Raw genomic sequence first — 15,585 nt, 5'->3', positions numbered from 1 at the left:
ACTCAAGACTTTTTGAAATGAGTTGGAGTACAAATAACATACTGGCATGTTAATTTATTTTTAGAAACACAACTAGGTGATATAAAGTGCCTCCTTTTCTTGGACTCTGACCAGTACCACAGACCTAGTGAGCCCTTTTTCACTGTATTTTTGCATATCATTTTTACAGCTCTAGACCACAAGGGATTCATCTTCATTATTCTCTATATTACCAATAACTGATCTGAGAGCACAATTCCTTTTAAAGTTAATATAAACGTTTCCCAGTATGCCATGAAGGCAAGCAAATTTTGTGATAAAAATTGAAACTTTTTATTTTAATAAGACCTCAATTATATGGTCCTGTGTTAACGTGCTTTAAAATGTGAACTCTGACAGCAGGGCACCAATCCTGACTTTTTGATTAATTTTTATATATTTCCCTGTATAGACATAGTCACATCTGGGGACTGGGAAACTCCATAAATATTTGAGTAACTGAATGATTGAATCAAGACCAATGTATGTGAAATATGTTTCTTTAACTTGATTTAAATGGTTGTGTTCAATTTGTGACCCATTCTCAGCTAACTTTAATAAACCAGTCTAATTTTTATATGAATACATAGACATATATGTTTGCTTTCTGAGTATATATGCACAATATATCTCTATATACAGAATAGATAAGTTAATAATTAAATACAGCCACACTAATAAATTATTAACACTTCAGCATTTTATATAAGGTTGTTTATAATTTATCTTACTTTATTATTATTTTTTCAGCAATTTTACTCAATTCCTCCAACCGCCATATATTTTATCTTAGGGGTGACAAATGCCTGGCCAAATGCTAAATCTGAGCAAAGTGTTTTAAATATGCTTTTTACATTTTTAAAAGTGTAAATCCTTTATATATGGGGTGAACTTCCCAGTAACACAAACCATATCAGCCTTCTATTGTCTGCTATCTGTGGGAGTCAAATGTTAGATTATACCTACCTGGCCTGCACAAGTTTCTGAGAGCCCCTTTGTTCATAATGTGTCTCCAAGTAGTTGGCCTCCAGGGGGCGCTCAAAATTCTTCTCTTGCTCTGTTCTTTCTATTCACCCCAAAATAAATCAGGCCGCATGCTGGAGATTAGAACTTTCCAGGGACAAGGGATTAGAAAATATCAGAGAGATGCCTATGGTAAGGTATAAAGATGGTTGACTAGTTTTTCATTTCACCTGGTTTTTCTAAGCAATTGAAATGGTGGCATGCCTAGCGTAGAGATTTGGGTGTATGCTCAGAACAAAAACATTCTAGGTGATGCTTGGTTCCTTTGTTTTATGTTTCTTTAACTTGATTTATATGGTTGTGTTCAATTTGTGAGCCATTCCTCAGACTAGGAAGGGATTCTTACCAGTTTTGCCATAAGATGGATCTGAGTTGAATAAATCCTCACAGTAATGAAAATTTTTATATTTGTTGATCTTTGGACCTCATGGAATACTAAAGAGTCAAGGACAGGTCTCAAGTATTTAAAAGTTTGTTTCCAGAGAGCTTTTGTGAAGTAAATTGTATTTTTTTACACAACATAAAATGAAATACCATTATTTCATTGATGTTGGATAATTTTTAATAGCATGGAATAATTCTTACAAAAATGTTATTACAATGGTACTGTTTAAAATGGAGGTGTCTAAAAAGATGAGCATTATAAATGATTTTTATTTTATTTCTCTTCTTTCAAAGAATTACAATAAGTAGCTTAGGAGCATTCAATTATTGGAACTTTTAAAAATGGATTATGGAGAAACTAGTTTGATCTTTTCTTATATTTCATAAAGAAATATCCTATCCATACTAATGGAAAACCTTAGCATTTTGAGATCTTACATTATAAATTCTTCACAAATATCTTTATTAACACACACACACACACACACACACACACACACACACACACACACACCCACCCCGGACACGGATGAGTGATGTAAACTGGTTCCCAGACTTTGGAGCTCATTTCTACATAAAAAAGAGATAAGGCACGTTTACTTATGAAGGACCTTACATTTCATGCTAAAAATCAGGTAGCTGTTAAGAATTTTAAATAGGGTATGATAAAAGCTGATTATATAGCAATAAAAGTATTTTAAATACAATTAGCACACCTGTATATAGCACTTACTACAGGTGAGGCACCAGTCTAGGCATGGTCTGCACATCAGCTCCTTTCATCCTCTTGACAACCTGAAGTAGGCACAATGTATTTTCCATTTTACAGTAATCTTCTGATTACAATGAATAGCACATAATAAACATTGAATAAATGATAGTGGTTGCTACTATAAACCTTTTTTAATAATATTGTATGTAAGAAAAATAAGACCACTTTGACATTCAGAATACTTAAGCTTGAATCAAACTTTGCCCCTTATTAGTTGTGTTTCTTAAAGCAAAGTAATCCAACATTTTATATTACAGTTTTCTTATTTATAAAATGAGGATAATGCATGTCTAACAGGGTTTATATAAGGATTAAAAATGCAAGTCAGATCATGTATATGAAGTGCTTAGCATGGTGCCTGATCCATTGGGAGACTTCAGTGAATGCTATTAATCATGTCAATCAGACAACCATGTCAGTCATCTCTTGAAGGGGGTTCCCTAGAAGCTACAAGTCATGAAACTACCCTATAGTCAGGTAAGAGGTGAACATATATCACTTACATTATTTTTTTTCTGTTCATGACATCTCTAAACTGTTTCATAATATGTAAATGATATCTAAACAAACTAATATAAAAATGTAATGCAGGAAAGCCTCATCTTTCAATACCCAATAATCTTCTCTGACCTCTTTCCTCACCCCAATAAAATGAAGGAGCCCACTATTTACCCTTGCCATCTTCTTTCCCCACACCCACACTTCCTGCTCTATCTTGCCTATATCTTCATTTGCCTGTCAAGATGCTCAGGTTCTAGAAAACAAAGACAAAGTCATAGTTCTTTTGTTACCCATTAAAGACACAATACCAAAATATCATAACTATACAAAATAAATGGTTGGCCAGGGGAAGAGTAAATGTTATTAATGCAATGGGTTTGCCTAATTCAGATTATATTTATTGATTAAGAAAATTATAACATCAAAAGTATAATATTATCTTCCTTTTGTGACACAACCAATTAATTTATGTAAGTTTGTGGTTAATCAAATACATTTTCTTATATTTGGAAATTCTTTCTGGTATTCCTATGAATATCTGGTTTCATTATACAAGTATCATTATACTTGTGAAAAAATAAGTATCTCAGAGACTTCTGGGCTGTGCAACATTTCTTCTTTCCTCTTCTTGGGCACCGAGCTGGCCTATAACCATCAGCCTCCCTTATAGTTAGGTGTGGTCATTTGAATGAATTATGGTGAATAGAATATAAATGAAAATGATGGGTAATATTTATGATCAAAGCCCATACTCTATTATGCTCTATTCAACTCCCCACCTGGATAAAAACAGACAGCTGGGAAGCCCTATGGATGGTGGAGCCTTTAAATGAAAGAAGCCTGGGCCCCTGAACGGTGGGAGAAGCCACACCATAAACCTAAACACTAAACCTGGTTTCTGACTATAGCATTAAATAATCCTTTATTGTCCTGAGTCATTACATGGTTTTGTATATTTAAAGGAGCTGACCTATTATAACTAATATAATAAAAATGATAAAAATTAATATTAAATAATAGGTTGAATATCTTGAAATGCTAACATTTGCAAATTTTATCTGACCTGTTTCATAGTAGTCATTTATGAAAAAAGAGAGGACTTCACCTGCAGTTGTCTGTCAAATGTTAACTTATGTACTTAGATCCTTAGTGCTTGAAAATAAATAAGTGGGAATAAAATTTAAGTTAAAATTAGAATGTAAATAAAGTTTTCATTTTCCTTCTGAAGTCATTACCTCAATATCTTTCCTTCTCTCAAAATAGATCTATAATTCATTAGATATGTTCTATGATATATTTTGGCTTTTAAAAATGATGCTTAGTTAGACAGCAGGATTCAACAGTTAAGAGAACAGGCTTTGGAAATAAAACTCCTGGTTCTGCAATGAAGTGGCTATGTGATGTTGGCAAATTACTTTTCCTCTCTATGCCTTATTTTCCTCATCCTTATGAGAGGATAATAATGGTACCTACTTCCTAGAGTGTAAATTAATATTTATAAAATGTTTGAAAAAAATTCAACTCATAGTTATCACTATATATGTACAATAGCCTGTGTATGAATTAAAGGTTATCTGATTTATTCTTTAAAAAGAAATTAAACTTTGTTTTGCTAAAATGGAAAATAAAAATCTAAGATGTTTTTAAGCTTGACTTGTTTTTATACCTAATTGCCTATGATTTCTTTCTCTGACCTCAATTAGACTTTCAGAAATGACTCAGTCTACCTATGCTTACACAGTTGCCCAACATCCTGTCTTTCTTTAGTGACCTTCCTTCTCTCTCTCTAACCAATACTTACTTACCTGTACTACATTGGCCAATTTGGATCTATTAATTTTCCAGGGCTCTCCTAGCAAACGAGCACAAAACAACATGAATGTATTTCCTCACAGTTCTGGAGGCTAGAAGTCTGAAATCAAAGTGTTTGAAAAGCCATTCTTCCTCTGAAGGGTCTTTGGAAGAATCCTTCCTTGTCTCTTACCAGCTTCTACTGGTTGCCAGCTATCCTTGCGTCTGTCTGTGCATAGCCTTCTCCTCTGTGTCTCCTTGTCCAAATTTCCCATAAGTATAAGGACACCAGTCATTGGATTGGGGCCCAGGTAATCCAGTCTGACCACACCTTAACTTGATTGCTTCAGCAAAGATCCAATTTTCAAATAAAGTTACATTCACAGACAATGGATTAGGTTTTAAACATATCTTTTTGGGAGGTAAAATTCAACCCACAATAGGATTTTATGGACCAAAAAATATTCTCTTTCACCTCCATAATCACTTAATTTTCTATTTCATTTATTTGACAGACTAGAGGCCCAGTGCAAGAAATTCACGCATGGGTAGGGTACCTAGGCCTGGCCAGCAATCAGTTCCTATCAGGGCCTTCCAGCAGCCGGCCAGGGCCTCCCTGCCCCGGCTGCCAGCCACCGGCCAGGGTCTCCCATCATTCCGCACCACCCCATGGTGGTCAGCGCATGTCAGAGTGAGCAATCAAACTCCTTGTCTCCTGGTTCAACTCCCAAGGGAACAGTTTGCATATTAGGCTTTTATATATATATAGATAATATAAATATACTTTCTGACTTCACAAAGGAATTATGAACCTATATATTTTCTGGCAAATCCTATATAATAAAAGGCTAATATGCAAGTTGTCCCCTTGACCAGGAGTTCAACCAGGTAGCAGGGCTGGCCAGCCAACCTCCCATGGCCCCTCCCCCCAGCTGGCCCTGCCCCTGGTCACACCCCCACCCTGATCATGGGCAGGGCCATACAGCCAACTGCCCATGGCCCCTTCCCCTGGCAGGCCCCACCCCTGATCTCCTCCCCCCCGCCAATCAGCCCCAATCAGGGCAGACTGGCTGGACCCCACCCATGCACAAATTCATGCACTGGGCCTCTAGTTATGTTATACACAGCTAAGGGTTGTCACAAATGACAGTATTTCATCTTTTTTTTGTGGCTGAGTAGTATTTCATTGTACATATACACTGAGTGGCCAGATTATTATGACCAGCCAGATTATTATGATCACCCCAACAATACAATGAAGTGAATTAGTTATGCAAATAATAATAATAATAACAATAATAAAACCTTGAGAGAATTTGCTTAAGAAGTTTTTAATATTCAGTATTTTTGGAAGTGTCAATGAAGTACTGATGGTGTGGTCATAATAATCTGGCCGGTCATAATAATCTGGCTACTCAGTGTATATCATATCTTTATCCAATCATCCATGGAAGGACACTTTGGCTGTTTCCACTTCTTTGCCACTCTGAATGATGATTTCACTCATATGTGAGATATAGAACTGAAAGCAGCAAATGAACAAACAAGACAGACAAAAACTCAGGCACAGACAGCAGGATAGTGGTCAACAGAAGGAAAAGGAACAGAGGGAGGTAGTAAAGGGTAAGGGGGCCAAACATATGGTGAAAAAAGAAGACTTTATTTTGGGTGGTAAAAGCACAATTCAATATGCAGATGATGTGCTATAAAATTGTACAGGTAAAAACCTTTATAATTTTATTTATCAATGTCACTGCAATAAATTTAGTAAATTTTTTAAAAAGAAAAGCATTAATCCAAAAAGAAAAAAGCATCCAAGGGTAAAGACCATGGGCCATGGTACGGTTTTGTGTGCATTTGTATACTTTTCTATAGGACAGTATAATGCATATAGTAATTAATGTGTTAATGAATAAATGAAGTGATATAGAGCTAGTAATTAAAATTTATTGTAGAGAACAAGTGATAAAAATGTACATGATTAGAACATGTCATTTTTAACTTATGGAATATTTTGGGCTGATTATAAGTATTATAAATTCACAAATTGACATTATTATAATTAAGTTGCATAGACAATATGAAAATATTCCAATATAGATTCACCAGCTAGATTCACTAATTTTGAACTAAGAGATTCTATTTTGTTTTGCAACTGCAAAGAAGCTTTTACATTATAAACAAGAATAACACCAGTATGGAATGTGGTTTCTCTAGTCCTAACTTTTCTTAGAAAACAACATTGTACTGCCTTAAACTATTTAACAGTCAAAATCCCCAATGACTAATGGAAAATAGCCTACTATTTTCATCTCAATTATATAAAAATAATGTTTTAAATTTATATTTGCACAGATGATAATGAGTGTGGAAATTTAACCCAGTCCTGTGGTGAAAATGCTAACTGCACTAACACAGAGGGAAGTTACTATTGTATGTGTGCACCTGGTTTTCGATCCAGCAGTAACCAAGTCAGATTTATCACTAATGATGGAACCAAATGCATAGGTAAGTCAACTGTCTCACTTAAAATGTTACCTATCTCTTAATGCTATTACCTCCATAGATGAAATAGTTTTTAAACAAATTCTGCCAGCCCTTGTTTATATTCTAGTTGTTAAATGCTTTCAGAAACTTCATTAATTCCTTTATTTCTCCAATGTTGTTTGATCAGTTACTATGAAACATTTATTTGAGAATATAAGAAAAAGATTTTTTTTGAGACAAATCAAATAGTTTGCAAAACAAAACTCATGAACTATGGTGACAAACATCAGAATAACTACTTGCATTTTAAAGTCCTAACTCAAGAAAATAATGATTTGCATTACAAGATACCAATGCTTTTCATAATATGCTGAAAAGGGGTCTACATTTTCTTAGAATATGTTCAGATAGACATTACTTATGAAAGACTTGTTCTAGTGATTTACTACTTCCTTCAAAGAGTTAGTTACACTTAAGATTTCTAGTAAGGTTTTCTGAACACTAGAGTCCTATTTAGAAATGCATTTCCATTTCACTAAAATGTCCTCTGGGAGGATAATAATTTCAATTCTATCCCTAAATGAAATATAATACTGAGTCTGAAGAGAGTATCTAGAAGATGTTTTTAAATGTCCTATTGTAACTTGTTATGCATTTGATTTATCAGATCCTATAGAGTTTGGATTATAGTCTGAGAAGAAAATATTGTTTAGAAACTTCAATAGATGAACAGTCCCACAGGATAATTCTCTGAAGTGAAAGACTTGAACTTTGAAAATAAATTATAAATCATCTTACTCATATTTTCTAAAAAGTGTCCAGTTTACCAACAACTTGTATAATTAATTATGATTGAGAATTGTCTGTAAGATTAATACGTGAACTGAGGCCCTAAGAGTTAAATCACATAGCCAAGGGTATATATATAGGACTAGAACTCAGGACTTTCTATGCATCACAGACAGGAATAGTGTGCTGGTTCTACTTTACATAATTAAAAGAAAGAGATTCAGGTTAATCTAGATCGCACTAAGGCCTTTGATTAGGTCCTTAGTGAGATTCTCATCAGTAAACTAAGTAGAATTCTGGCAGTGTTATTATTAACAACATGATGAACTAGGAGATAATATTCAAAGAAAATTTATCAGTGAAATGTCTTTATCAAAGAAATTATGATATCTCATGTACTTGCAGTTCATAACATTTACTTTGCTATGTAAACAGGAAAGATTTTATTCTCCTCATTTTATAGCCAAGGGAAGTACAGGACTACACTCAATTCATTTAGGATAAGGGAGAATTAGATCACAGTCTTGTATCTAGAAAGCCATTGTTATTTCAACATGAGACTGAAGTGGTTGGGCCATAAAATTCTCATACATTGACATGAATCACACAAATGCAGTGAGTCAAGCTTTGCAAGGGCATAATGGATTTAAAATATGAGAAAATAGTACTATTTTGTTGAATGATAATATTATCTTTAGTGTTTGTACCATTTTTTATTGGAATGTAGATTTACCTTTATTAAGGAAATAGGATAAACATGAAGTTCTAAGCAGAAACTTATAGTACCTCACTCTCTGTTCTTCTTGAGCCTACACTCTTGTTGCTAGTATTCTTATAATGTTATTTAATGTGAGTATTTTACCTTTAGTAGCTAAGTTCTAATTTTGTAGGTCTGTAGAAATGTTCCAGTAAGTGAAAAAAATCTAACTTGTGACATCTTAATCACTGTATTTGATACAGTTTTAATTGTGCTCTTCATTCCTTCTCATCTCTAGAAGACATCTTGCATTTTCATCTGATCATGTTTATTTTAATATGCATCAGTTCACAAAAGGCTATATACCTCTGTGTTCTTTATAAGTATAGAATTTCTATATTAGGAAAAAAAAGTGAATCACAGATACAGAGAAAACACACACACACAAATTATTCAATGCCAACATCTTTTGGGGGTATAATACATTTGTAATTTAAAGCTATTTCTCCTGCCCTAGGTCGTTTGGCTCAGTGGATAGAGCATCGGCCTGAGGACTGAAGGGTCTAGGGTTCCATTCTAGTCAAGGGCACATGCCAAGGTTGCAAGCTCGATCCCCAGTAGGGGGTGTGCAGGAGGCAGCCAATGGATGATTCTCTCTCATCATTGATGTTTCTCTCTCTCTCTCTCTTCCTTTCTCCTTCTCTGAAATTAATAAAATATATATATATATAAATATATTGTGGAATGGCCCTAATTTTTTGTTAATTCCCTTTTTTGCTATTTTAAGTAATCAGTAAACACAACAATTATATGAAAACCCAATACTCAGTACTGAGTCCATCAGTTTCTACTTGTTTTGTTTGATGGATTATTCAGTAAAATACTCCTTCTCTGGAAAATTGTTATTTCTCACCAATCTTGTTGTCCTTAAGGATTAAACTTCTTTTTTGAGAAGCAGAGCAACTATTTCTTTTTTCCAGTCCTGTAGTAAAATCCTCAGGGAATTTGAACAGAGAACCATAATTCTATTCCTTTTATACATTAGTATATCACCTTGTACTATGTTGCCTCTAATTTGAAAGTTTAGCTGATAGTTAAATTTGACATGTCTGATAATTATAGTCATTAAGAATCTCTATAAATAGATAATGAAAAACTGTAATTCAGGGCAAAAATGACCCAAGCAAAATTCTTTACTTTTAGTCTATATTTAAATACTATTTAACACAGATAAGGCGATTTTCTTACAGAATGCTTTGAGCAAGATTTAGCATCATGAAGGATTTTCTTCACCTTGGAATCACAGTAAAGCAAAAGTTAATTTGCCCAGCTTCTGAGAGACCTGGTACAGGCTTGCATTTCACAAATGCAGAAACTGTGGCATCCAATAGTAAAGTGACTCTCCCAATTCCAAATGAGCAGAATCTAAGAATGCCTTCACGTTTACTATTGTGCTTAAGAGCTGTGTTTACTGCTTGTAATTTTTATGTCCTGTTTTCATGGATAATCTTATAGTTTCAGATTTTTTTCTCGTTTTGAATAATATTAACATCCAATTTTGTCTCCGCAGGTTACTTCTAGTAATTGAACATTGTATCTTTTTGAAGTCTGTGAGTTAAACAACTTTAGAAAATTCAGCTATTGATGAAAATTATAAGAATCAAAACAAATGATCATGTTTTGAAACGGAAATTCTGATAATATTCTGGGTTGGCTTATTGTAGACAAAAAAACCCAAATATAACCTTAATACTGAAAAAGTAACAAATGAATTTTTGATGTGCAAAACAAGCACATGATTTTTATGATGTGCATACATTTAGAGAAATCAAGTTTGCATTAATAAGCCAAGAGTTAGGTTGGTAGTGGAAAAAGTGGATCAATTCTTAAATATGGTATGTCAATTCTAGTCTAATTGAAATAATTACATAGTACAATTTTGCTTTAATTAAGAAGAGGAGGGAGTTCTTTTTCTCTCTTTTATAGCTTTGGGAAGTTCCAAGACAGAGCAACCTAATGAGACACTCATTATCAATCTGTTTTCTCCAAACTGGCATGTTCACAGGGCTCCTAATATTAGAAAAAAAAAAAAAACATAATGGAACCTCTGGACCTGATTTCTAATTACAATATCTACTACATCTTTGACTCTACTCCAAACACCTTCACATACATTTCCTCATTTGTTATGAAAAATAACTATTTGGAGATAAAAGGTATTTTTATAGTATTACCCAGGGTCCCAAAATCAATGAATAACATAGAGTTAGGGGGAATCCATTGTTGTTTTAGTAGGTCCAAGCCAATTATGCCCTGCAAGAAATTGCAAGAGAAGTTAGTGTGGATCTCTCTGCAAATTGGCAGTCATGTTCATTTTGGCTAATCTAGTTTCATCCTATTTGAACGTGGGATAGTCTTTCAATATTTTATGATTCTCTCTATATTGCTAGGTAACAAAGGCGTATAGAATGATAAGCTGAGGGTAGTGGAAGCACCTAGCCAGTTGTGGTAGCCACACACTCCATTACGTTAAACTCAATAAAGTACTGCTGAGGCCCTGAGTGAAAAGGATATCAAATTCAGCAAACTTCACATCCACATTTTACATAAAAGTAATGGGAAAAAATATAAATAAGAAAAGCATATATAAAGAGTTTGGAAAACATTACTTAGATGGGATGATTAGGGTTTGGAAAACATAACTTTGGTGAGATATTTAATATTCTTTTATAACATTTGGAATCTATAATAAAAGGGTAATATGCTAATTAGACCAAACGTCCTTCTGGACGACCTTCTAGACCAGGGGTGGGCAAACTTTTTGACTTGAGGGCCACAATGGGTTCTTAAACTGGACCGGAGGGCCGGAACAAAAGCATGGATGGAGTATTTGTGTGAACTAATATAAATTCAAAGTAAACATCATTACATAAAAGGGTACGGTCTTTTTTTTCTTTTTGGTTTTATTCATTTCAAACGGGGCCGGATCCGGCCCGCGGTCCATAGTTTACCCACGGCTATTCTAGACCAACAGTTCTCAACCTGTGGGTCGCAACCCCTTTGGGGGTCGAACGGCCCTTTCACAGGAGTGGCCTAAGACCATCAGAAAACACATATATAATTACATATTGTTTTTGTGATTAATCACTATGTTTTAATTATGTTCAATTTGTAACAATGAAAATACATCCTGCATATCAGATATTTACATTATGATTCATAACAGTAGCAAAATTACAGTTATGAAGTAGCAACAAAAATAATTTTATGGTTGGGGGTCACCACAACATGAGGAACTGTATTAAAGAGTCGGGGCATTAGGAAGGTTGAGAACCACTGTTCTAGACAAAGCCGGGGCTGGAGGGAAGCAAGCCCTGGTCCCAGGTGCTTGCAGAAAGCCGGTGCCAGTAGCCAGGGGAAGGAAATCCTACTCTTGCACGAATTTCGTGCATTGGGCCTCTAGTCAGAATACAAACATTTGCATAATCCTAATTTTGAATACTAGTCTCCCAGGATACTACCTCATGATTTTTACAGACTACCATTTTGTGAACTGGTGAATTCAGAAGTTGAAATACCTTCTTTGGTCAAAGGCTGACATTCTGAGGTACCACGTAGCTGATACCATGTGGTGGTGAGAGGGTTTGAAGTAGAGAAGAGCACCAACATAAGCATCCCAGGCTGAGGAGGATGCACAGGGGAGAGCTGAAGCAAAATCAGTTATGAGCAAGATTGTGTACAACTGTGCCCAAAGTACAAGAGGGCAGATAAAAGTTGAGTTTGTACAGCCAAGATTTGTATGTTGCTCATAGATTGGGTGTGGGATGAAGTTCTCAAGGTATGTTGCACCTTTAAATAATTTTGAAATTGGGAGAATCAACACCATGTTTTCTGTTAATCCATAAAAGGCATCTAAAAGTATGAAACATGGGTAATCAAAAACATAGCTTTCTGCCTGGTCTGTGTGGCTCAGTTGGTTGAGTGTCATCCCATGCACCTAGAGGTCTTTGTTCAACTCGCCGTCAGGGCACATGCCCTAGTTTTGGGCTTGATCCCCAGTATGGGGCACACAGGAGGCAGCTGGTCTATGTACCTTTCTCATTGATGTTTCTATCTCCCTCTCCCTCTCCCTTGCTTTCTCTCTAAAACTCAATTTTTAAAAAATCTTATAAACAAAACAAAACATAGCTTTATTTATCCATGGAAGAAATTGTTCTGTTCATGATACTTCATGGATGTGTTCACACTTTCTTTGGAGTGTTTTCCCCACTTGATTACACTTAATGCTACTTCTTCAGCACTGTTCCAAAAAGGACTAGTCTTTTGTTTTCTCATACTTTTTTATCACTTCGTTGATTTCATGAAAAAATAATAACCCTAGTATGTGCTCTTACCTGGGTCCTTCTCTTCAGTTCAACCTGGAATGCTTTCCCTGATGGTTCTACATATTCCAAGAGTCAACCTGCTCTTACTCCCCTCCACTTTAGTTTGTCTCCCCCGCCTCCTTTTTTTGAGTGGCAGTTTATGGACACATATATAGAAATAAGAGGAAGAGGGTGAGGATGCTAGAGCAGTCCTGTTTCTTTAAAAGTAATGTACTTGGATTTCTGGATAGTACAGATCATGAATGCACAGACTTGGCAGAAGAACATGGGATTTTCTACCTTTTTTCGGGCCTGTTAATTGTCTTCTTAAATCTAGTACTATCACTTTTATAGCTAATAGAGTTTTCTTCAAGAATCTGGCAAGACATCTATTATTAGTTTCAGTTTTGTGTGGTGTGAGTTTTAATGTTTTTATGTAGCTTTATTGCATTTTTAAAGTGAAAAATTAGTATCAGCTACATTTAAGATAACTAACTAAATGACATTTTAATGAACTTGAATTACTTTCCTTTTTTATGACAAACAGTATTATGTCTCTCTATTAGTTTTATTTAATAAAATTGTATACTTAAGAGTACAGATTTATTCATTAATCTAACATAGAGTAGTTCTAAGATGTCAGAACTAGGCTGGAAACACAAAAAAATCTTTGTGTTAGTTTAAGGTAACAATCTGGACTTCAGTTCCTTGGAATCATTCTCTATTGGAACTCTGCCTACTGGCAGAGCATTTATACTGTATTTATTACTTTAAGACTTATTTCACTGTAGTATGTAAAATTTTTAAAATTAGGAATATAAATTATGTGAGCTTAAAACCTATCATTTTTCTTGTGGCTTTGATATATAGCTACTGAAAAATCAAATACTTAATTCTGCACAATTTGTTACTTTATCTACATTGGGTATGTATTAAGAATCATAATATAATATAACCTGAACAAAAATAACATTTGCGGTAAAATTTTAAGGGAGTTGAATCACACATTTGCTACATCTTAATTTTTAGGGTAATTTGCATGCAAAAATGGAGCCTTGGAAAGAAAATGGGCTATTCTTTTTTATCCTCCAGAGTTATTTAAGCTGAGTTGTTATAATTAATTAAGTTTAATATTAGAAAGCAAAGTATTTTAAAAATTGGGTTTTTATTAAATTAGGACTAAATATTACAAAGTCAATGATGAAATTAATGACTTTGTTGATGAATCATGCTATTCAGAAAACAGTTCAAGAGTTTGGCCCATGAATAACATTTTCAGTACACTGTCAAAATACATTGGCTAAATCAAGGTTAAACAAATATATGAGGCTAAGGTAGCTTTGTCATTTTTCTAAATGATGGGATTTTCTTTGCATTTTTATAAAATTTGCTATGACTAACTAGACATAATATCAGCAATGTAGCATCTATATGAGTACTAAATGAAAAAGTTGTGGGTTTTTTTTCCAAATATTTCCAGATATAGACGAATGCAGTGAATCAGTTGCCTGTGGTTATCATGCAGTATGTGAAAATGTGGATGGTGGGTATAACTGCTCTTGCAAGGAAGGTTATCAGACATCCACAGGAAAAGTACAGTTCACACCTAATGATGGCACTTACTGCCAAGGTAAATTATCAAATAACTATGTAAAATATGTACTGCATAGTTGTAAATTGTCAAAGAGCTATACCTTCCAAGAAATGTTCCAGTATTCTTTACTTGCTTATAAAGTGAAATTAAATATATATATATATATACAAAATTTTCTTTATAGAAGATGTAGAGCACATGTTTGATATAAATACATCATATTCCTTAGGGTGACTAAAATCTTCCATTTTCCATAAAATAGTGTGTATTTATGAATAAAAATGAATAATTTTTAAATTAATGGATAATGAAAAATAATTGAATTTTAATAAATGAAAATTGAAAATGACACGGGTTATGAATGTGTTTTTAATGTTTAAATAAGTAAGCAAAATTTTGTAATCAATATAATCATCTTAGGAAAAGTATTTTAAAACTTACTATATGATCCATTTTCTTCTACAGAAAATGTGAATGCAGACTGCTATTTAGATAATGCCTGTATTGCTGCAAATGTTGATAAAATTTTAACAAAAGTAAGTAGACTAGTTGAATTAAAATTTTATTTTTATATTTTGATTTTAGTTAAAATGTTTTCAGTGTCACATTGTAAAAAGTGTAACAAGCAATTGATTTTCATGAAGAGCTGAAACTATTTACATATAGAGATCTAAGAATTTTGAATCACAGGTAGGATTAATTTGAAAATCACCAAAGTTTTGAAGAAGACTTTCACATATTTAGCTTATGCCACTTTTCACAATTCAATATAGTCAAAAATTCTTTTCAATATGTAAAGAAAGTTGATAAACAAAATAGAAAAAAAAACATACTTTGATGTCAGGCCCATTCCCACATTCTAAGGAGTTTAAATGAATGAATCTAAATTTTGCTCTCTTTAGCAAATATTTCAAAAAGTAGGGCATCTATAAAATTTTTATCATGTGATTGAAAGTGTGAGTCTCAACAAGACTAATTAACAATCAGCTAAAGCAATTTTCATTTTATCGCGTGGTAAAGAATTTTCTGTGGTTGATTACAATCTAATTCAAATTAAGTTTATAAGCATTATAACTTTAAAAAGATGATTTAAAAAATTACCAATTCAAACATGCTGTTCCTTTTTTTGAAGTAATTTTTATGTTTTTTTAGGTTATTTGGAAAG

General features: G+C 33.7%; 1 protein-coding gene across 3 annotated transcripts in view; it reads left to right on the top strand.

Annotated features, from left to right (window-relative positions):
- The window catches only part of ADGRL4 (adhesion G protein-coupled receptor L4), a 111,785-nt gene that overhangs the window by 47,388 nt on the left and 48,812 nt on the right, over window positions 1-15,585 (top strand). For all 3 annotated transcript variants that reach the window (XM_036351737.1, XM_036351734.1, XM_036351736.1), the window contains exons 3-5: window positions 6,845-6,997; window positions 14,307-14,456; window positions 14,886-14,956. In XM_036351737.1, coding sequence (XP_036207630.1) covers window positions 6,845-6,997; window positions 14,307-14,456; window positions 14,886-14,956 — 374 coding nt within the window. The remainder of the gene's footprint in view (window positions 1-6,844; window positions 6,998-14,306; window positions 14,457-14,885; window positions 14,957-15,585) is intronic.

This window comes from Myotis myotis, unplaced genomic scaffold (assembly GCF_014108235.1).
Source record: "Myotis myotis isolate mMyoMyo1 unplaced genomic scaffold, mMyoMyo1.p scaffold_m19_p_2, whole genome shotgun sequence".
Classification (NCBI taxonomy): domain Eukaryota; kingdom Metazoa; phylum Chordata; class Mammalia; order Chiroptera; family Vespertilionidae; genus Myotis; species Myotis myotis.
This window is presented reverse-complemented; position numbering and strand designations above follow the sequence as displayed.